Source organism: Pterocles gutturalis, unplaced genomic scaffold (assembly GCF_000699245.1).
Source record: "Pterocles gutturalis isolate BGI_N339 unplaced genomic scaffold, ASM69924v1 scaffold36532, whole genome shotgun sequence".
Taxonomy (NCBI): Eukaryota; Metazoa; Chordata; class Aves; order Pterocliformes; family Pteroclidae; genus Pterocles; species Pterocles gutturalis.
The window spans coordinates 71665-96312 of record NW_010109059.1 but is presented as its reverse complement, the minus strand read 5'-3'; the positions used below and the strand labels follow the sequence as shown (position 1 = coordinate 96312).

The 24648-nt window shown below is 38.9% G+C and overlaps 1 protein-coding gene across 1 annotated transcript; it reads left to right on the top strand.

The window, feature by feature from the left end:
• The first annotated feature begins 7694 nt into the window (after nucleotides 1–7694).
• Nucleotides 7695–21865, top strand: LOC104461320 (chromosome unknown open reading frame, human C12orf40). Its single transcript, XM_010072862.1, has 10 exons — nucleotides 7695–7797; nucleotides 8557–8686; nucleotides 9133–9199; nucleotides 14559–14668; nucleotides 17241–17779; nucleotides 18023–18095; nucleotides 18772–18832; nucleotides 19426–19492; nucleotides 20573–20655; nucleotides 21257–21865. The coding sequence occupies exons 1-10, from the start codon at nucleotides 7695–7697 to the stop codon at nucleotides 21863–21865; spliced, it is 1842 nt and encodes a 613-aa protein (XP_010071164.1).
• Nucleotides 21866–24648: the final 2783 nt, after the last annotated feature.

Genomic DNA, 24648 nt, shown 5'->3' with positions numbered 1-24648 from the left:
CTAATGCATTATCCCTTTCCACGTATCCTCACTCCTAGCCCCTTCAAACCTCATGTTTTTGAGGCTCAGCAAGGAGCACATATCAGGAGAAACAACCAGAAGAGGTGGTCTCTCATCACACTGTGAGCAATACAGCAGGGCCAAAACTGATCTTCTGTTGTATGCATGGGTAGTCATTAATTTCAATATATGTTATAAGTATTTAAAGTGCGTTTGATTTTCATTCTCACCACATATTCTTCCAGCATGCGTTGCACTCCTTTTGTATCTCCCAAATACCGAATGAGTGCTATACATCTCATGTAGCAATTTACTGTCATTTTTCTAATCTAATGCTGAGACCTTGTACATGAACATAAGGAAGCCCACTGTGTTTTTCTTTAGATGTTTTGCTGAATATCAGTGTTTTGTGGTAAAATATAAAATCCCTGGGCTTTCTGCAATTTCTAGAATTCTTTGAAATGATGCCTTTACAGTAAATTAAAAAAGGCCTCTGTCCCTTAAGGGCGAAGGGCTTTTAATCAAATTAATTGAAAGAGAGTTTGTCTTTCAAGAGGAACTACTTTTTAAAGAGGAAACTTTGCTTTTAAAACAAGTTTTTTCTTCGGTTTTAAACCTCAGACTCTATCATGACTTTGCAATATCACAAGAATCTTTTAAAAATAATTCTTTTAGGGCAAAACCACCAACCAGGTTAGTATAAAACACCCCAAGGATAGTATTACTTTATTCCTCCATAAGCTGGTCTCTCAAGGAGAGGAATGGGCAGAGGAGAATTGACTGGGAGAAGACTATGCAACTTTGTAAACAAAGTTTAAACACTGGGTTTGCCAAACAAAGCTTTCACTTGGAACGGGCTCATTTTTTTTCAGTCATGCATTCCTAGTGTTAGATGATCAGGTCAATATTTAGGCACCTAAATCTGTGCATCCTGGTATTTAAAAGACCAGAAATTCCTACCCTGAACAGAGGATTCGAAAACATTCCAGTTGCTTTGTATCTTTTACATAATTATCTATAGATTGATTTAGTTACCTAATGCTAAATATCAAGGTCAAAAATTTGGGGCAAAAATCAAATTTAAAATGTGTTAAATTAACACACACAAAAATCGGTAATGTTGTAAAATATTTAAACCCAACTGTGAGAATCCCCAGAGGCTTTTTTGCTACACATTTATCTGCTTAGTGAGCCCTTATTTTGTTATAATGTGCATTGGAGGAGGACACTTGCCAGGAAGTAATGTTACAATGGAAGATTAATTAAGAAACATGAGAACCATTTGCAGTTAGTTCTAAGAAATTATTTGGAAACACACCTTCTCTCTCTGTCTCTTGCATTGTCTCTGGTGAGTATAAGATTTTACATAAGCACTGTCAGTTCACTCAAGGGAAAGACTGTCCTGCTTAGGGAAAAAAGGATGTTCGAACTTCAGGGTACTATAATGCTGCAGACAGCAGTACATGCTTTCACTTTGTGCAGTTTCAGTTATCTAACTTAGCTGCTTCTGCTCTGGGTGTTGGGACGTGGAGTAGAAGCCTAACTTGGGTGCTCTGAGTCACCTGTCAGAAGACCCCCATCTCTCTGATTATGTAGAAGTTCCATGAAGACTTACTCAAAGCTGGGTGCCAAAACTTGCACAGTCAATGTTTCAACACCAGCCTTCACAGAGAAATGCAGTCTTACATCAGACAGACGGTAGACTGCTTTGGACTGCTTTGCTATGTCACTTCTTTCTAGAGCTGATCTGATAATGAACAGCATGTTGGAGGGGAAAACTCAAGTGCTGAAGGACTACAGCTGCAACAGTTATTTTACCAACAGTTGGAAAGCTGTTCTGAAAAGATCCCGTATAATACTTTCTTAACAAAGGAACATAAGTTGTAGTTATTCTGAAGAGTGGCTGTTAAAAAGTTACAAAAAAGGGAAATCTTCAAGGCTTTTTTCTTCTTTAAACATCAGTTTCTGATGCATGGAAGAAGTCTCCTTGTTCTATACTTCACTTCCTAGAGAAGCAACTAAGCTCTATGAAACTCCTTCTCATGACCTTTTAAAAATTAATAATAATGTCCTGCAATTCTTTGACAGTATGGCAACACTCAAAATTTCAAATCAATTATTTCAAAGTGGTGGCAGTCAAGGTGCAGTATTTAGACAATGGAAATCTAGAGTCATATGCATTTCAGGTCTTATTTCACTGTTTGCTTTGCTTTCAGTGAAGAAAGAACTGATTATAACAATTTGACAGGTGTTTTAGCTTTATCTGCAGAAAATAATTTGAGGATATCTGCAGAAAATAATTTTCTTATGTTGAAAAAATAATTGACTGAAGCTGCTGCATTGTTTTTTCTGGATTCTACAAGCTACAGCTATCTACCAGATTCAATAAATTAAACATAAAGAAAAGTGCAGTCTTTCCTTTAAATCTAGATAATTCCATGAAAGTAAGATTAAGGGTGGTACAGAAAATATCAATCCTATGGTATAAAAACAAAAGGAACTGGATTGTGTCATGGTTGCATCTAGGCGTAGTATTAGTAAGTTAAACATTTACACTAGATGGAAATGCAAATTAAATAGAAAGGATTGTTTCAAATAATGAGATTAGTTAAGTAATCTTTCAGTCTGTCATACTAGCTGTAGAGGCACAGACACTTAAAATATAGATGTATTTTACTCTGAAGATTTTAATCTAGTGTTGTTACAAGAAGCAATTATACATAGTAATCGGAAATACGGGGAATATCACAACAGTAAAACATTCTGTTCAATAAGTTTATTCAGTTTAATTGGTGATGTTTTAGAGAAGCAGATCTTTTTGCTTTTATAATCTTTTAGCTGGGGCTTCTATAAACACTCTAGCAAAATTGACAATATTAGAAAGAAAATAAACTTGAGTCATTTTTAATATTAGGCTCCTTATACCTGCTCTGAGCACTCTCAACATTGTTGTACTAATGGCAGTTAGTACAGACTAATACAGTTAGTATGTTGGTAACCTGAAAACTGTTAGGCTAAGGATAACTCGGTAAGGAAACACTGCAGGAAAAGATTTATATAGAATTTTATGCTTGTTTTGTAAATGGGTACCTCCACTTGCTGCAGTGATGGCAGTGAGTCCCAGGGAAGGGAACGAGGGGAGCTGCAGAGATGCCTGGGGAGCACAGGGAGCACCTGCAGCTCTGCATCTCTCTTCAAGGGGTTGTTGCTATTTACACACAAAAGCTCACCAGGCAGCTCCAAGGGCAGTGACACCTACTAGTAGAAAATGCATGTTGATTCCCCTGTTGCCCCTAAAATACCTGAGGAAGAACAGGATGGGGAGGGAGGTGCTTCTCTCTTGCCCTAAAAATTGTGGTGACTGTAGCAATGACACCACAAATCGGGCCTGAAAGACAAAACATCCACAGCTGTGTAACACACTCCAGGGACTGTGAGTTTGATTCACCTGGGGAAGCAAGAGGCTTGTGATTCCCTTGCAGAAGGGCAATGGCTCCTGGCAGCAGCCTTTATGGAAGTGCCAGTGGTAGAGGAAGGGTGGCAGCCACCAGAGCATCACCTCCTCCCCGTCAGCCTGCCCTGCTTGGCTTTCTACATCCTTCTCCTTTTGCTGTCTGTGCCTGTACCACCCTCTCCCTCTTCTTTGCCAGCACTGGGCAGCCGGGGGGCATGGAGTGCAGCTGCCCTGGGAGGAGGAGGCCCTGCCGGAGGGCCCTGTGGCCCTGCTGGGAGGCGGCAAACCATCCCTGTGGTGGCTGTTGCCTCCCCTCTCCATCCCCAGCACCACACGCGGCAGCCCACCCTCCTTCCTCAGCGGCAGAAAATGAACTGGGTCGGCGGCAGCCGGTGAGTGAAGCTCTTCAAAGGCTGACAGAAATGGCTCCATGCTGACCCAGTTTCCCCTCACAGGCCAGGCACAGCCATGGTGTGTCAACAGCCGTGGTGTCCCCTCATAGAACGGCAGGGCCACAGTGTGTGTTTCAGGCCTGGTGTCCCTCACAGGCCAGCAGGCCATGGTGTGTGTGACAGCCCTGGTGTCCCCTCATGAACCAGACTGTGTGAGGAGACACAGATGGCCTCCCACAGCAGGCAGGGTGGGTCACATCTGGGCCTAATATCTCTCCACAGGCTGGGTCTGGGTGAGGTTCTCCCGCCCGGGCCTTTCCTCATGCTCTCATGAACGGCAGTGATTACCATTTGGGGAGAAAGATGTACTGTTATTGAGATCCACTGAAATAGTAAAATAATCACTAACCGAGCTGTAACATTTTAAAAAGAGGATAATATTCAGATTCTTTAGGTGCTGTGCCATCTGCCTATCTACTCAAAATTTAAAGCCCACAGATTCTGGCAGCCATTTGAAAGTATCTTTGCGAAACACAGCATTATAATCATCCTGACTCTATGCAGAATCAAACTAAAATAATGCCTTGCCTATCTGGAAGTCTTCCCAGCAAAATGAGGTTTATGAAAGTTGGCTATGTGAAGCAGGGGAAAGGGAGAACTTCAGTTTGAAAAAAAACCAAACCAAAACAAAACCCCAAACAACCCCAACTTTGTCCTAAATGCCTATCATGCTATTCTGTCTGTAAGAAAAAGCAGCATGTAGGAGTATTGTACTCACTTAGCAAATAGCAAATCATCCTGCTGCTTCCTGCTGCTGTTAATTATCTGTCAGGATTCCTCAGGTGAGTCTGGGATTCTCATTTTAGGTGTCAGAAAAACTATCCATTACTGGGGCTTCTGCCCGCTGCAAGGGTGAATGTTATGTGTGTATGTTCAGAAAGTGTGTTCTAACTTTAAGCACAGTAAAAAAAAAATAAATAATGTAATTCCAAGGTGACGTTCCATATCTCTAACTCTCAGAAAAAGTCTAATCTTACTGACCCGAAGATTGCAGCTGTGCTCAACCTGCAGTGACCCAGAGCTCCAATTTTATGCACCGTGTCCTGTAGGCAATTTATGACTTTAACAAGTGAGATATGTAGTTGAAGGTATAACTGTCTCCTATATTGCACAAACAACAGAAGCGTGATAAAACTTATAGTAACAATCTATTTTGCTTACCTTTTTTACAAAATGTTCACAATATTCTGTAAAGTCCCAAAAGGTGGAAACTTGTACTGTGCTCCTTTGTTTTCTTTGCCAATATGGTTTTGTAACTATGTTGCAGCATGACAAAGAAAATTAGGAGAAATTAATAGATTGACAAAGATGTTTTATAATGTTTTAAGAAATTAAGAATTGATGAAATGTTACATTGCAAGTCAAATGTCTAAAAGCTTTTCTTTCTGAATATTCAATGTATTTTGTAGCCCTAAGATAGAATGTGGTCCTATCCTTACCCGAGTAAATCAGAATCAAAGTGGCTTCAACAGAGATATGTAGGCTGAAGGTTTGATCCATTATAACATAACATAACAACATAACATAGCATAACATAACATCATATTTGTGTCCTAAATTCTCAATAACATTGTTTAGAAATTCAAGTTTATACTCTTACAATTAAAAGAATAATTATTTGCATCTTTCAGGAGCAGAGTCATATTAAAGCAGGAAAGGAGAAAGCAAAAGGTAAACAGTTCTAGGCATCTTGGATTTTATATGTTTTAGAAATGCTTTAGTTGATTCACTTAGGAAAAACTTTCAGAGCATTTGGAGTGAGACTCAAAACTGTAGCATAACGCTTGTAATGTGTTTGCCTGACTGCATGGAACTTTTAGGGCAGAAGTCTTGTTCTAGGTTTACCACATTTAATTCCAGCAGGAAGAGGAGAGAGTAGGAGAAGGCATGAATGAATGAATGTGCTCAGTTTAAGTTTTACTGAATTACTTCTGTTACTATATTTTTTGGTATGTGCTGACACATGGAGTTGCTTGAAGCCTCACAGTGACAACCACGTGGTCAGCTAGCCTAACACACATATACACAGCTATTATTCTGGGCTACATAAAAGAATGTTAGGCTCATTGAAGTACTTTATTCTGGCATTTGCAAAAGTAGAGCAGTTTATTCATATTTTGAATCTGAAAATGAAATAATAGAATCAAATTTATCCCTGGCATAGCAGAAGACATTTCAAACAGGAAAGAGAAAGAAAACAGTAAGGGAAGATAGTTATAATAGGGGAGTCAATTTCCTCCTCAGCAGCTGAGAAGAAAATGACAGTATAGAGAAACTGGTACTCCCCCAATGCCCAGAGCAGATGCACTGTCATATACAGGAAGAGGAAAAAAAGCCTGACAGTATGGAGACAACATCTGAAATGAAAACCTTTACCTAAGGGAATGTGGGAACAACCAGCAGCTTGTTGTCCCCATCACTTTCACAGTCTCCTGGAAGCCTGCTATTTCTCAAAATACCTGTTTTCTCAGGGATTTATTAGTCTAAGCCACATAATTTACATTACAACTTTGTAATTTTCTTCAGCAGAGGAGAGAAAACAGGAAAGGATCCAAGACAGGATTGTGTTTAGTAATTTACTACTGAATAACTAACACAGTGGTAATTTCATAATTGCTATTACACAATTAATAGTAATTTAGTAATTTAGAGGTGATGGGAAGAAAATATATGTGTCACTGAAAGGACATGGATACATGTTGGAGGTGGGGACTGCAAAGCAATATGAATTTTGAAGTGTTGATTTGTACATAGGCTGAATTTACCTTTCTGCAGATATTCTTCTTACCTGAAGAACAGGTATTTTCCATAGATGATAACACCCTAGACAGCTAAAGATTGTGGTATAATAAATTATACTGGAAAATAGTTACCAACGAACATGTTGGGTATATTAGTTACATGTAACCTGCAATCACAAGAGAAATTATATTTCAGAAGAAAACTCAATGCTATTTTGTGTTTTGGCATAGCCTTCAGTTTTCAATATCCTTCTTGTGGTTAAAATAAAGAAATCTTACTGGTTTGATTTATTCATCTGCTGTGCTTGATGCTAATGATTTTTGGATGCCTATTAATAGTCTCCTACAAAATGGAGATTTTTGTTTCATAACTTTTCCAGAATTATCTGCTTGATATGTTCAAAGTGTCAGTCATATCTCTTTTTGGTCCTTGCAACAAAAACCCTTTCCGAAGTCTCAGTCTCAGACTCAGAGATTTTTCTTCTTACTTTTTTTTTTTTTTTTTTTGGTCACAAGACTATTTTCTATGTCAAGAAAGAATAATTTGGAGAACAATAAACTCTTTGTGTCTTTATAGATGGCCGTGTGTACGTAAGCTTGCTGATTTATTTGCCTACTAGCTTATAAGCTGCCTAAAAATCCCAAGTTTAATTTTTTTTAAGACCTTTTCCTTGCAGCATTTTGATATGTCTTTTATTTTAAGTAAATATTTTTAATGATCATACACAAAGTTTGAGGCATGAGTGTTTAAGGACTAATTTTTTGGCATCAAGAGAAAAATTATTTATTTTGAGTATGACCAAATTATCCTTGCAGTCTTTTTCAAGGCAATAAAAGTTAACTAAATAACAGTAGACAGGATGTGAGAATTCAGAAAGATTTAATCATGTGCTTTTATTATTAGGAATTGTTTACTAATTCTTGCAAGCTAATTTCAAAAGAATTATATATGCTGTTAATGTGTTGTTGAAGCTTCTGACAAAAACTCATTCTCCCTTTAAAAAAAATAATTAGGAATTCTTTGAAAAGAAGAAACTTAAATCAAAGATGAAGCTTTTGGAAGTATCAGATCCTAAAAGTTCAGCAGTCAGTTTGGATCTCCTCAATCTATATGTTGTTAACCAGTTATCAACCAAGAAAGAGAACACTGGTGAGTTTATTGTAAGTGTTCTGACTTCACATTTAACAGCATCAGTTATCCTTAACTCTTACTGCTATTATTTTAGTTCTTGTTCTTCCATGTATAACTTGATGCTCAAATAACTGTTGTTTTATTTTTAAAATAAAAAATTGTAAGTAAATACAAAAGTTACGATTCAATAAAAAGTCAGGACATAAGAGGAATCAAATAACCTTGTCTACTGCATACTTCACCTTTAAAGCCTTGTACATTTATGCACCTTCCTCATTCCATTCCTTAATTTTACCCTACATCTGTTTCTTTTTCTCTTTGCCATTGAATGGGTCCATTTGTGTTCCACTTCCTTTTTCATAACTTTTGGGGGGCATTTGTAATAGTCTGTCATTTCTACCCAGAGTATCTTTCTTAAAATCCATCATTAATCTCCTGAAAAAACATCTCTACAACTTGAGTCCTAACTCTTATCCTCTGTGACATATTCATGAACCAGATTGTGGACAATTTGTTGTCCTATGATCAGGAAGATTAGAAGGTGACAGAGGAGGAGGATGGAGCCTGTCTACACATAGGAGCTGACTGTAAATAATTTCATACTGTACTGCCGTTCAGAATAGAGCTCTTGCATCACTAGTAACAAAGAAAGAAAAAAACATGGCTTTAAATTCATTAAGAAACCTAAAACAACAGCTTTTGTACTCTATTGAAAGTTGAGAAAGCTCAAAACTTTCTCCAAGCCCAGCGCTGACATTCCAAATTCTTTCATTACAGAGAACGTGAAGAAGCCAGTCCACATTAATATCAATAAAGTAAAAATACCTGTCAGGAGACACAACATAGAGCTTCCCACGTCACCACTACGTACACAACATATATCAAACTTAGATGACATCCAGAACAGGTACTTGTACAAAATAGGCAGTAGGTCAGTTATAATGAAGTTCTGAAAAAGTTATTTCATTATGATCTTATGTTTGGGGCATTAAATAAATATAAATATACCATTCTAAGATTAAGAAGTTTCACAGTCACTCCTGGCATTCCAGAGATACTCTGAGAGTAAATAAATGTATTCTAAACAAAAAACTGTACATGAAGCTGAGAGATTTAAAAAAATCATGTCAGGTACATACACTAAGTTTATCTCACAGAGCAGGCTATTCAAACACCATTTTCCACTTACACTGTTTTCCCATCCAGCTTCAGACACCCTAAAGTGACTGACTCACACACTGGCTGCTCATAACTGCTTATGAATTAGGCCTTTTTAAAATGTGTGGAAAAATATTCTTAAATTATAGATCTTATATCTTGTATTTCATAGGCTGTTTTTATTCATTTTACAAGGTTACAAAAGCAGGTATTGGACAGCAGAAGGCAGCATCTCTCAGAGAAAGCAAAATACCAGCATAATGTGAGTAAGTTTATTGTTCTCAGTGATGTAAAGCTAAAAATGTGCAGCAGTGACTGTATGTTCAAGTGATTTTTCAAAGAGTGACCAAATCTCATGGATACTGAAACGTGTGAAGTCTTCTTCTTTAAGGCTATACTGATATGTTATTTGCCAGTCATATTTTATATTTGTCACTGCTATTTCTTATCTATTTCTTGCATGACTTACCTTGGTTTGTGCAGTTTCCAAAATACTTAAGAATATGTGTGCTCTAAATTAGTCACAAAGAACAGAGAGAGAAAGAGACTGAGTCCAACAGCAAGTAAATAAAAAACAATGTGAAGAAATGTGAAATGATGAAATGTGAGAAGCATAGACAAAAGCAAGTCTTTAAGAGGAACTTAAGTGCAAGACTCAGTGGATACATTTGGGAAGTTTATACACTCATTGAGGTTACAGTTGAAAACATTCTCTAGATGGAAGTTGGGCTTTTTTTTATGACCCATTCCACTGTTGCATAAAAAAACCAACAAAACAAAAACCCCCAAGTTAGTAAATCTGTAAGAAGACACTTAGTTTAGGTTACTCAGATTTGCTTAATAATACAACTCCACTGACTTCTGCTGTTCATATCAGACAGGGCTCTGAGGAAAAAATGCTTGCAAAAGATGCTTGCACAGTATTGTTCTGTATGTTCTTGGCACATTCATGTTGCCAAAGCATGTTTTGCGAGAGCGAGAAAGACAGATGTTTTTCTAGTGTTAGAATTTCCTTCCTTTTGAGTCAGGAAGTATGAGTCAGTATGGGTGAAAAGTTTAGCTCTATAATGTGTTTCAGCCAAGATCACCACGAGCTGCCACTACCTTTTTGGGTATCACATTAAGTCAGCCTTCCCTTATAACTCTTTTTCGTCTGTTTCTTGAAGACACAGAGGACATATTTCAGATTTAGTGTGGCCAGAAATAACAGATCAAAATGATAGCTAATTTTCTTCTCAACCCCAGCTTGTATGGACAGATTCACACCAGTTCATCAAAATACGTGATAATGCGGTGTGCACACACAGAAAGCTAATTTAATGTATGGATAAAAAAATAAAGTCTATGGCCTGTATGTTGCAAAGAACTGTTTTTAAAATATTCATAAATTAAAGTATAGCCAATTTAAGTAATGAAGATACATCCCCTTTGTTAAGCAGAAAGAGGGGTTGTAGAATTAATAATTTTCAGGGTTTTTGAAGCTTAAAGTTTTGTGTAACAAAGATTTTGTGCAATAGAATCATAGAATGGTTTGGGTTGGAAAGGACCTTAAAGATCATCAAGTTCCAACCCCCCTGCCATGGGCAGGGACACCCTCCACTAGCCCAGGTTGCTCAAAGCCTCATCCAGCCTGGCCTTGAACACCTCCAGGGATGGGGCATCCACAGCTTCTCTGGGCAAACTGTTCCAGTGTCTCACGGCCCTCACAGTGAAAAACTTCTTCCTAATGTCTAGTCTAAATCTACCCTCTTTCAGCTTATACCCATTACCCCTTGTCCTCTCACTACACTCCCTGATAAAGAGTGCCTCCCCATCTCTCCTGTAGGCCCTCTTCAGGTGCAAGGCTTAATAAATGTGCAAGGCTTTTGCACTCCATTAGGAATTTGTGCTGCTTTCACTGGATAAGATGGATTACAGCCATTACTTCCATGTAGCTGTGGATACAGTGACATTTCATGAGTTTTGCCTTCAAATTTTTCCTTGTGTTCTGATCTACTTGAGATAGCATTGTTGGTCTCACAACATGCTGGAGTTCTCTCCTCAATGGAGTAAAGTATTTTTCATTTTACTGCTTGAGAACCAAGTCAGCAGATCATTTACCTACACGTCTAAAGCTAAAATTGTACTTATACCCATCTCCCCTCAGGATAACATCTATGTGCACGCTTCAACTTAAGTAGATACTTACGTCTTTCCCTGAAATAAATGCTTATTACCTTATGTTTTTTAAAAAAAAAATCATACCAGAATATATGAAAATTTTTTCTTGCATGTGGTATATGTGCAGAGATGTAAAAAATATAGAAAGGTTTGATTCCTTTGAACTTTATGCTTATTTAAAAACAGTTTTAGATAAATAAAATATCTCTTTGCTATTTGTTTTACCTAGTTGTCATGAGTAACAGAATCAACATATGCTGACTCTAGTATGAAACACAAAGACAACATAGAAAGGGCTGCCTGTCCACTGTTCTCTAACAGTACACAATTTTCAGAAGGAAATTTCAACACAAACCTAATGGGCAACACTTGGGAACAGACATATGAAGTGAAGCTGAAAAACCAAGTTTGATTAATATTTTGCTGTTTACACAGAATTACTTTAAACTAACTTTCATTCATTTGGAATGTAAAATTAGTGTAATGGTGAAGATAATTATGAATGATCAACATTTCTTGTAGGCTGCTAGCAATGAATATTCCATATATACAAATAAATTTATTTTATTCGTATGAAATAAACTTAACTTGAGCTTCTGTTCCCAGAGCTCTCAATATTACTGATATCTGCAGAAGGAGAGTTAGTAACATTCCACTGGCTTTCCTTTGTTTCTGTCTTGCGAAGTTGGTTAATGAAAGCTGAAATGTATTGCAGTTAGAAATACAGCTTTCTTACATGTAGTTAGTATAACTGGGTATCATATGATCCCAGGTGGTCACCATGACCTAATTTGTAATCATTCAGTGTCTCAGTGAGTAACATAGTTCTTACAATGTTTTCATTGTTCCTAGAAGGATAGAGAAAAGCCTGCTGTTTAACTCAAGTTAAGTTTAGGAAATGTTTGAAAGTTATTTGTTCTGATGCATGTTGATGCTTTTTTCTTCTTGTTAACTTTGGAGTTCTTAAAAGAATCATCCTTAGAAAAGTAATAGCAAATATAAGTGGCTCTCATAATATGCTTTATTTTTAGAAAATATGTTGTTTATTGAAAATAATAAAACAAATTCAATGTGTATCACCAGTGGTATTCTAAAGTCTTGAGGTAAGGGAGGAAGCAGTACTTCAGGACTTCAGAAAAGGGGATGTTGGGTTGTTTAGGGAACAAGTAGGCAGAAATTCACAGGAAGCTGGCCTGAAGGACAAAGGAGCCCAAGAGAGATGTTTTCAAAACACAAAAACAGTCCACCTTAGCATGCAAGAGAATAAGTAGGTCCTGGAGGCCAGTTTGGCGAATCAGGGAACTCCTGACTGAGCTCAAATGCAAAAACAAAGTGTGGAAGGAGGGATGGGACACCCAGCAAGAATATGGAAGCATCCACTGGGCTTGGAGGGGTGGCACAAGGATGGCCAGAGCTGAAACTCACAAGGGGTGAGAAAGGCAGCAAGGAGGATTTCTATAGGCATGTCATCAGCAAAAGGAAAACAAGGAAAATGCTGTCCACTGCTAAACAGACTGCCCTAGTGACAAAGGACGTGGAAAAGTCTGAGGCACTCAAGACCTCCTTTGCTTCAGGATTTTCTGACAAGGTCTGCTCTCTGGCACGTCTTCCAGTTCAGTAGAGAGTTTGGGGGAGAGTGATACAAAAGAGTGGTGAAGGAACAAGCTAGGGAATCCTTAGTACCCTGGACAGAGAGAAATACTGGGACTGGGCAGGGTGCATCCAAGTATATTGAGGGAGTTGGATGATGCCACTGCAGAGCAGATGTCTATCATCTTTGAAAGACTGTGGTAATCAGGAAAGCTTCTCAGTGACAAGAAATACACAAATGTTATGCCCATCTGCAAAAATATAAGCATAATCTGGGGAAGTATCATCTCACCTCTGTCCCTGAAAGAATTATGGAACTAGATCTCCTGGAGGCAATTCCAAGGTACATAAAGAAGAAGAAGGTGACTGGGAACAGACAGCATAGATTGACCAACGCCATACTGTGCCTGATGAACCTGATTGCCTTCTGTGATGAAATGATGATCTCTGTGAATAAGGGAGAGCAACAGATATTATTTACCCTGACTTTAGAAAGGCTTTTGACAAGGTTCCCTGTGGGATCATAGTAGCCAAAGTGGGGGGTTATGAACCAGATGAGTGGGCAATAAGATGGGTAAAAAACTGTCTGTTACCATCCTGCTCAAAGTAGTTATCTGTGAGCTAAAGTCTAATTAGCAACAAGTCAGTAATGTCAAGGATCCCCAGAGATTGACAGCAAGTCTGGTACATCTTCCTTAGAGTTGGACAATGGGACAGAATGCACTCTCAGCACCTCAGCCAGTTCATGCATGACACCAGATTGGCAGAGTGACCACTACAGTACCAGAGCTGCTTATCAGAGGGATCTTGACAAGCAGAAGGCCATCAGGAACTCCATAGAGTGTAACACAGAGCAATACAAAGCCCTGCACCTCGGAAGAAATAACCCCACACATCAGTATGGGTGGGGATTGATTGAGTAGACAGCAATTTTGCAGAGAGGGACCTGAGGGTGCTGGTGGAGAAAAAGTTGTACATGATTCAGCAGTGTACCCTTGTAGCTGCAAAGGCCAGCTACGTAGAGGCTGTATTAGAGAAAACATAGCCAGCAGTCAAAGGCAAATGATTATTTCCCTCTGAGCAGCATGTGTGAGAACACATCTGAAATACTGTGTCCAGTTTTGGGAACTCCAGTACAAGGGGAAGATTAACAAACTGTGGCAAGACCAAAGAAGGGTCACAAAAATTGTTAGGGGATTGGAGCACAGGATGAATGTGTAGCGACTGAGCAAAGAGGGCTTTCATAGCTTGGAAAAGAGAAGGCTATGGGAGTGTGGGATGAAATAACTGCTGTCTTCCACAGGCTAACCAGCGTTACAGACAGGACAGAGCCAGAGGTACACAGTGAAATGGCAATAAGTAGAAGTCACAAGTTTCAAAAATGGAAATTCTGTTTGTATAGGAAAAAGTATTGTCACAAAGTAGCTAAGCACCAAGATGCCTTCCAAACAGGTTGTGGAATCTCAGTCCTGAACAACCCTGAACAATCTGGCCTAACCTTGAAGCTGGTCCTGGTTTGAGGTGGTTGGACTAGAGACTTCTTGAGGTCCCTTCCAGACAATGCACTTCCTCTGATTATGTGATCTTCAGGGGGACTTCAGCTTGTTACAGTCTACCAAGTTTCTTCATACTATGGGAAGGTGGGATGCTAAAAGGATGTTTTGTATATGAACAGCGATACGCAGATATGGAAAAGTATGAGTTATACAGAACTCAGGTGGGGTGTAAGGCAGTTTTGACTTCTACTGTAAAGATAGAAAGAAGTGAAAATAGTGGGAAAACATGTGTAGTGTTTGCAAACCCAACATTAAAGTTTAAAACGCTATAACTATTATATATACTTGGTTTGACAGCTTCTACTGTTTTCTCAGCCAGGAAATAGTTCCGATCAAGACCCTTGGATTACAAAACGTCCAAGCCAGTGTATTTTTGGAAAGTCTGATAGAGTGTCTCAGGAGCTGTTTAAGCCATTGCATAGGTAGGCAGTGATTTTACATCAAAGACAGAAATAACAGCCAAGTTTAAGCAAGAAAAATACTAAGATAATCTGAAACATTGCTACTTGATTTTTCATTGATTTTTTGTTCCTTTTCAAATAGAAATTAAAATTAAATGGAAAGACTGAACATACTGAGCTATTTACATCTGCTGAAAGGCAGCAAAATGTGAATTTTTAGGTAGGGACTTGGAACCATGATCTGTTTTTTGCAATGTCACAAACATTATGGTGTTACTGAATTCACACCAAGTGAGAAGCACAGATTTACTAAGAGGCCACAGGGAGGGCAGCTGCTCCAGGTCCCATTAGTTCTGGTCACTATGGCAAGTGCTTTTCTGGTGACCTTGGTGCTGTAGCAAATGAGCAGCTTCTCTACCTACATTGCTGATATTTGGTTTTTTCCTTCTCTTTCATATATGATCCTACTGTAGCTTTTTTTTTTTTTTTTAGTATTGCTTAAATCGTACTTATATGAGAATAGACACTTTTTAAAAATAAAAGAATGGCTAGAAATCTAGAACATATTTCTTTTTGTACATGCTGATTAAAAATGTTTTTAATAACAGAGGGTTTAGGGCCAGACTAATTTATGCTGAACATTTTATTTCGGTTTCTTTCCAGGGGCTCTTGCCTTGGACCTAGGGATCTTACAAGGCTAATCTTCCTTTACTCTTTTTATTCTGTAAGTCTGCCATCCGATTGAAAGTTCCTATCAGTCTCTAGCTTTGGCTGGGTAGAGCCATAAAAAGGCCATATATATTATTTTGCTGTTCCTGAACTACCTAGAGCCTGTTTGCCTGGGGACTCAAGTGACTGATAAGCTCACTGACCACATGATAACTAGATGAACATATCAGCTTCTTGTCTTAGCCACCTTAACTTTCTCTTTCTCTTCTCCTAGCTTCTCCTGGCTTTCTCCAGCAAAACTTAAAGAGGATAACATTCACCTTGATGTGTATCTTGGTGAATTCCCAATCAATATCTTTACAGTAAAGCCGTTTGTAACCATATCTCGCCTACCTCTCCCCTTTCATTTCTCCACAGGCCCTCAGGCCTGCACTTGTCTACTTATGGCACTTCCCTGCATCCTCTGCCCATTGATGGCTCACTAACAACATCTCCTTTCCAACTGTTCTTCAAATCAATTTCTTTGTATGGTCCTTGTTTTGTTTTCATCTGCTACAGCCATAAATTCTTATACCTCAAGAGCTGGCAGTTCTCCTGGGAAGGGAGTTTCCTTCCGCCATGTGTCAAAAGTAGAGTATAAACTTACAGAATAATTTAATGTAATTGGAACATACTGATGATGTAATCAATGTGCATACCTCTGAGAGCTGTGGCACCTCAAGATCATTAAATATTAACTAAAAATTTTAGATGTCTTATAAAAATAGCAGATGTCTCTCACTCTGAATAGTGCTTAGCTATTTCCTCATTTACTATTAAATTTTGCTTAGCATTACAGAATGTTCAGCTGAAGTGAAGAAGAGACTCTGAATTGCTTCATAAAATGTTTTTACCTTCCTCACGTAGATGTATCCAAGTTTCTCCAAAAACAAACTTTAGTGTATTTAGCCTTTTAAAACTGTTCAGAGGGGGTTTCTGTAAGTAGAGGACACTACTTTCTCATTTAAGTTCTCTAGGATCTTTATCCAGTTTCAAGAATTCACTGATCAAAACATTACAGAATTTTTCTCCAGTAAGAGTTTTCTGTACTACATTTCGAGTTTTCGAGTTCCATTGATAGCATTGCTCGAAATTTTTTAAAGAAGGGCATTTTTTGAATGGCTGCCTTTGCCAGTTCTCTGTGCTTCAGAAGCCTCTAAACTTTTTTCTCAGATTTTCTGAAAGGTCAGTCAGCAGATCAAGCCTAGAAAAAAAGCAGCAAAAATGTTAGACTAAGAGCCAATTAAGTGAAAGCATGATAGCTTTCATGGTAATGATACTAGCATGATAGCATGTTCAAAACCACTACTATTGGAATAGACAAGTTCTGTCCTGAATTAGGATTACTGACCTCAAGTACAAATGGAAGTCACTTGCTAAAGAGACCAGGAAATAAGCAGTACACAGAGTTTATTATAAGCTTTCAGTGCAGGAGAGAACTGTAGTCTTAAAGAACAAACTGTTTTCTTTTCATAAGCAGAAGAAACTATCTTATCTTCCTGTCTTTTTTTTTTTTTTTTTTTTTTTTTTTTTTTCCCCCCTCCAAAGTGGCCTTCTTTGTTCAGCTGGTGGAGCAGCAGTGACATACTGTGGCTGATTTTATAAATCACAGTTCCCTACTCGGGAGGATGTACTCCATGTCTTGGTATGCTTGGAGACATCATGAAGCAGAACCCCTTCTAAATCAACCTTACTATAAAGTGGAAATAAAATACGGGACACTTTTTCAGTTGAAATAATGTACATTTGGGACAAAAGCAACTGTGATGAGCAGTAAAGTATTTGAGATTTTTATCAAGTTATAATTTGTTGTGTTAGCAGTTAGTATTTTGCTTACTTATGTACTAAGCAAACTGTTGTGGTTTTTTTTTCTATCCCCCCTGCCCCCCCGCCCCCTGCCTCATCCCAGGCTGGACTATATGAATTCTGCCGGGAAAAATCAGAACGAATCAGAAAACAGCGAAGGAATAAAAGTGCCATTGTTTGATGTTGTGAAAGAAACCGCAGAACTGAAAGCTCCCCAAGAAGTTGGAAGTGATTTTTCCTTTCTGTCACTGTTTGAAGATGAGAGCAAATCAATACCTAATAATCCTTCCACAGAGCATTTTAATCCTTTTGTTAACCAAAGCAGTGCAGCCATTTTTTTCATGGATCCTGATGACAGAAATCAAATGACTAACATAAACTATCTTTATGATACTAGAGAGGCTTATCCTGCAATGAATGCAAAAAACCATTCTGTAGACAGACACCTTGAAGGCATTTTCACAGGTCCAGAATGGGTTTTACCTGAAAGTAACAATGCCTCTAGTGCAGGCTATAAGACCACTGGACTTCATAAAACCCACCTGCAGGACTGTCATGAGGGAGAGCACTACTTTAGACCCTCTGAAAACAATGAAAAACCCGCAAACCTTGAAAAAATTGGTGAGTGTCAATATTTTAAGGACATATATTCTGGTTTTTATTCTCCTTTTAAAGACATGTGTTTTTTATAACCAGAGATGTGTCTGTCCTGACTGGAAAAAGATGTCACGAATCTTCAGAATGCAGTAATTTAATTTTAAATCCAATAATTTAAATTATTTTAAAAAGTTGACAGAAGCATTTATTTTCAAATTGCATTTATGATATTGCATTTTAAAATCAAGGTTTACTTGTTTATTTTAGAAACATTTGCTTATCACCATGATCAGTGGATTAGTTTAAAGGAGAATGTGCAGAACTGTTCAAGAAAAAAAAGGTGAGTGCCATAGAAATTATGAATCTATTAGCTAGTGATAACTGCAGAGACCTTTCTGAATTGGAGAAATCCTGCTAAGAGGACATGAAGGCAAAATCCTAAAGTTTTCACAGTTAAAATAGTAGTGAATAATGTGAACAAACTTATGTGCCTGTAAGCTCTTTTTTGTACAATTGTTCATCTGCCCATATACTATAACAAGTACAGAGAAAGGCTGCTTCATGGGACAATTTTGAGTCCCTGAAATTAAGCTGTTACTCTGACTTGCCCTCTAAAAGACCCTGTCTCCTTCCACTGACTACAGAGAAAGTTAGCGTTTTCCCTGGGTTAAAGTTAGCCCACGTGAGTGCCCTGCGTTTTACAGAAGAGGGTTTTATCAAAGACTCTGATCCATAACACCTTCTGTTTTACAAAGCAGCGCTATCTTCTGTCATCTCTCTTGTTACATATTGCATTTCAACAGAAGTGAAGTTTGTGAAAACCAGATTCTTGGTGTTAAATCTCAGGTTCAGGAAGAAGTTCAATGATCTCAATAGTGGGAAGCATTTCATGGTTACTGAAAACAAAACAAAAATTGAAGACAAAAAAGTCACCGGAAATGACATTAATTCAGAAAGAAAATAAAAATACAGGGGGGGGAAATCACCTAACAGAACTCTGTGTTTGCATCCGTCAGTGATGATGAGTCTGTGAAGGAATCAGCCTGGAGACAGAACCAGCTCTTTGGATTTGAAGAGGTAACTTTTTAAAGAGTTTTTTTTTGTTTGTTTGGTTTTTTTTTTTGTCAAGCCTACCGATTGCACGATTCATTTGAGGTGGAGAAGGAATGTCCACAACAGTTAGAAACTAAATTTAGCATCATTGAATTAACTTCTGTGCAAGCTTCTTTTCTGTCGTGGTTTATATAAGGATTCCAGAAAGAACAGCTTCTGGTTAAGTGGTTCAGATAGAAAGCACTTGCAGGTTCATCATTTACATGGTTTGATTCACACCTAAGTTGATGCCTGAAATACATTGTGTAAGTTACCCATTAACCCTTAGGATCAGATTGTGCAGGGATTCTGTGGGCTCAGACATTGTATGTGGGACACTTTAGTATTATAAAGGAGCTTTATGCCAGTATACATAGAAAGAATCTTTCAGATATTTTGCCTGTAGAAGTCACCCAAGCACATGCAGTATTGGTCAGGGGGTTTGTACCTTTTAAAATAATTTGTGGTACAGTGCAGTGACTCCTTTATGTAATACAGAAACTGAATGTTCCTCACTTAGCTTGAGGTGCTGATCCAGCTGAACCCTCACTGTTAACACTTAATATTATTTTTAAAAGTTCACAACAGCACAAGAGGAAGACTATAAGTTTGGAGAGAGTTCAAATCTTTGCAAGATGGAGAAGGGTTAGTACCATTTATACGTTATTAATTTAAAAATCCAATTTTTCTCTACATTGGAAACTGAAAGAGTTACTTTTAAAGCCAAGGAGGAGTGTTTTGGTCTTTTTAGGATGTTACGGTTGATGAGGGCTTGTATTTTTGATTCACGCAGTACTGTATAGAAGACTGGCATTGCCAGGTAACTAAGATTTATCTGTGTTTGCTTTTCATTGAAGAGAAAAATTCAGGTTAACTTCTCTCTGGTAAGTGTTACATACATATTTTTCATTGTCCCATTTCCTCCAAAGTTATCCCCTAAACTGAAAAGCCAGCTCTGAAAGTAGGTGTAACTGCTAAAAAAAAATAAATCCACAAGAGAGATCAAGAGTATTAATCTGAACACCACAAATTTACTACCACCACTACTTAGTAAAAGTATCAAGTAAATGCCAGTAATTTTCTTTCTTTCTATTCCTGCAGACCTCTGCTGACTGAAAAAAATCCTGGATGTGTTTTCTCTATTAATTAATATCTTCATTAGATGCTTGACATATGCCATTTTGCTGGTCCAGTCTTTATTCCCTTCCACTAGACTATATACTGCCATTCCACACGTGGACAGAGTGAGGGGAGTCATCAGGGAGATCCCACGTCCTTTTTGCTCCCTCAGTAGCTGTAGGGGCCAGGCATGCTGGCTGCATTTCAGAACAGAAGATCTCCCAAGGGCCTCTAAGAGAAAAAACATGTACCTTGTATGGTAGCCACTGTGTGCAGGGAATTTGCTGCATTCTCTCCCTGCCCTTGCTCTGCAGAGTCCTTCCTCTTTTTGGGTAGCACAGTTCTGCTGCTGGTGCAGGCTGCTGACTAACAGCATAGCTGAAGCTTTGGGGCACCCATCTCACACCTTCTGTTAAGATGTGTTGTCCTGAGACAAGAAGAACTGGCTATTGCCAAGACGTAGATTGACCTCACTAACGCTTTAAACAGTATCTTAAAACTGCATCAGACGTAGTAATGGATAATTCTATATGCTGTGCTTGAGAGCTGGATATTTGGGGAATTTTTGGTGAGTAATCTTTCTTTCCTTTTCGTCTCATTTTTCAGATGTGGAGTCATCACTCAACAGCCAGTCTCCCAGTTACTCTCCAAGGCAGACAGAGAGCTGCTTCAGCTCCAGTCTTGATGCAGTGAGTACTGCCCGTTTATGGGGCTGTAGGGGTTCACTTGAATGATATCTGTATGCCTGAGTGCATCTAAGGGTGGATGGAGCTGGAATCTAATTTATGGTTTTGTTTTGTTCAAGGCAACTTGATGTGTGAGGAAGACAAGAAATGATTAGCCGTAAAGCTTCCTAAACAGCTTAACAGATGTGTGGTTTGGTCTCTTGATAATACCAGGCCTTGTGGAATTACACTAACGTGACTGTGGGAAAATGCTAAGCAATCTTACATGCTCTTCCTTGATGTGTAGCTCTTTACATTACATGCCTGTAAGGCAGGAGAATTTGACACACTGTGTGTTTTCAGCCATTCTTGAACACAAAAATGCCACAATGTTAGAATATAAATTCTGTGTGAGAGTGAAGGTCCGCCTTACCCACCTTCTCTTCAACAAAGGTTAGGTGTGCACCCTTGGAGAAAGAATGACAAAAAAAACCCCAAACAACCAAACCCAGACACTTCTGGCCTTTCTGTTTATTTCATTAACTTTGTTGTTAGTTAGTCATTAACTTGGTCCTTAGTTATTGAACGATTTAAACAGCTGCATTCTCACAATCTGTTCAAACAGTCTGAAGAGGAAGACATAGACAAAAAGAAGGAATATCTGAATGAACAATCCTTGAAGATAGATGATGCCAACCTAGTCTCAGCCTCATCAAGCACAGAGTGCCCAAAGACTTCTCACACCAGAACCGTGCCTCTCCAACCCAGCAGCATTTTGACTAGAGATGAAGGATACCATCTTCAGGAGAAAGACTCTATTTTATGTGCCACAGAGAAGGAAAATAAAAACCACACTGCCCCATTTGAGGGCAGCTCGTTAGACCAAGCCCCTAAAAGAGAGCCTGTTACTTGCAGTGCCAGGTGTGATGGTTGGTCGCAGACTGAGATCTCTGTTCCAGAGGTAAGGAAAGTGGATGTTGCCACCCAGTGTGGCACCATGCAGGTGTGCAGTTGTGGGGGCTCCCTCGCCGCTGCCCGCAGCCCAGGGGGACTCCCTCCTCCCAGCACCCCCAGTACCATTGGAGGGCACAAAATGCTTGTCCATGAGGGCCTGCAGCCTGCAGGCATGGGCAGCACAGCGGGAATAGCCAAGTTTTCCTCTGAAGCCGAGTGTCTGAGTTTGTCTGGCAGGACTCTAGAGGTGCTGAACTACATTGATATAATGAAGGTGTGAGATAAGCAGTGACCAGCTAGACTAGCACATAAGGAATAGGGAAGTTTTTGCCCTGATCTCAATGTGTTTCATTTAGTTGGCATGTTTCGATATTTCTAGCCTGGTTAGACAAAATATTTTCTTGCTGTTTTTGCTTTAAATTATTACTAACTATGGCTATCTACCTACCCCTCTCTCTAAGCATGTATTTCTATAGATCTCCAGCTGTTAACATAGGATTTTACAATACCCTAGTAAATATAAACCTTAGGAATTACATTTGCTTCCCATCAGATATCATACGATTCTGTAGTTTGGGCTTGACTTTGGTTCTCTTGACAGTAGTGGAAAGATTCTGTTTCACTTCAAAACAAATTTGATGTGGCTCTTAGTTCAGAACTATTGTCTGATTCTTATCCGTTTTAACAGGCAAACTGGCCTTTGCCATATGTTTGTACTAAATACAAAAATGGGAATCAACCGAAAATGTTGATCTGCACACATAGAAGAGAATGTAATTTTAAAAGAACTAATTTATTAATTTTTACCAAAAAAAAAAAAAAAGCTTAATTGTCCTTCCAGAGCAGATCTGGCTGTTAATGCTGACAAATCTTTTATGTGTTTCTCTATTTTGCCTGCAGATTGAAAATGTGATATGCTTTTCTCTTCATTTCAGTATTTGTGTGAAGCTAGAAGTCACAACAAATAAAAATGTCCGATAATATTGTTTCCAGGTTATATTCTTTCCTTCTAAAAAAGTTCCTAGTAAAGGTGGCAGGGAGACTCTGTTACTGGTATCTTCTACTTATATATCTATACACCTTTACTGGTATATATACATATCTTTATATCTTGTGTGTGTATGTATATGCTGGCATTAGCCAGTTGGCTGCGTGCAGGGATCCTGTTCATCACAAACTGGGCTTGGGCAAAAGCTATGCTGGAGACCAGTTCTTAAACAGTGCAGGAGATCTATAAGGTTAGTATGTTGTGCTTTCTTCCTCAGAGACAGCCGTTAAAAGATTCACTGCCCTTATTTCCACCAGGTCAGTTTCTTTTATTTCTACATTTTGTGATATAGGGTTTTGCAGATGAAGGGATGTGTGTCACCCAGCCCTGATGAGACCTGCTGCCATATTTTGTCTCTGTTCTCATCATCAGACTAGTAGCTGTGTTTTCTGCCAGCTTTTATTTTTGAAGCTAAGAGGCAATTTTTTAAAAAGAAGGTCTACATTACTCAAGAGTTTGCAAGTTTATGGCTATGCCATTTTAAAAATAGTGTCTCAGAAATTTCAGTGTACTGTTCTGTACTTGGAAGAAAATAGCATGTCTTTTATATGGATGAATTGCATACATGGGAAGTGGTTTGCACAGCCAGACTTCTGAAATGCATAACTACAGTTTAGCCAATTCACTGCCCACTTCCTAAGGCTTAAAATAAGCAGATTTTATTTTTTGGTTGCCTCAGTTTATTGTCAAAGCAAGCTCCCTAGTAATTTTTTTTTTTTAAATCTGAAATTGAATGTTCATCTTCTTCACAGGAGCTATAATTTATAATTTCAGCTATGATTTGCTGAAAGCTCAGCCATTGTTGGTGGTTCGTAAGGCAGAGTTGGTCACTCAGCATTATGAAGCCTGTTCAGCTTGTGCTGCAACAGCAGCAGCCCATGGTGGCTTGAATTAGGACATCTCTAAGGAGTGTGTTTTCCCACCAATTCCCCCATACCTGCTACGTACCTGTCAGCCTGTCTGGTGGCACATGTCCAGTTTCACGGCCTCCCCACGGCCAATGCTGCTCGAGCTCACTGAGTCCTCCAGCCTCCTGCAATACACTGTGGCAGGGCCAGTGAATGGCACATTACAGCTAAAAGCTCCGGCGCTGTGTACTTTATATTTGAGTTTCCGATTAGATTGGCAGCTGTAAAATTGCCACATGCCCAGTGAGCTCTCTGGTAGCTGCGCTTAAGAGAGATGCTGAAGCGACCCAACCCGAGGTAAAATGCCATTAACTTGCAGTGGCAGCTCTATTCCTGATTTCTGCAAGCGTGGAATAGTTGCTGGGACTTTTTTGTTTTGTTTTACAGGGAAGTGTGCTGCCCAAGTTCAGGCAGATACTCCTGATCCACAGAGCTAGCAGGACATACTCCCAGTCTGCTCCTGGGAACCTACAGGACAAAGAGTGCAGATCAGAACTGGGAAAAGAGAGCTGGTTGCACCATATGGACATATGTGTGCAGGGGTTTCAAATGAAGCAGTATGTCTTTGTGAAGTTAGCTCTCATCTCTCTCATAATTTAGAGCCTTTCAGTGGGTACAGCTTATTTTCACTTCAGGCACTAATACAGAAACTTTCAAAATCTGTCCAGTTCCAGCCAGGTTTCAGTGCAGATCGCACCATTTCACAGTGAAGACTGAAATGACACAGCTCAGTGCCAGACACACATTTTCTAGCTGTATGTAAGAGCTGCATGTGTGTCTCTAATGCAATGATTCACCACTTGGGATCTGTCAATCACTGCAGATAATCATGTTCCAAAGCCTTTGGATGAGAGTGTATAAAATCCAACTACCTTGCAATTTTTACCTGTAATTGTAAAGCAATCAGAGGAAAGGAAACTAGCTTTGTAGTGGTATGCGTGCTGGCAATGATGATAAATAAGGCAGTTTGCTCTTTTTAGCTACTAGAAAAGCATTTTAAATTCTTTACGTTGCTGTTATTGCATTAGAAGAGAATTGTGCTTCCTCCTTGTCTCAGTGACACTCTTCCCCTCTGCTCAGGTCCTCTCTTTCACTTGGCTTTTTTGT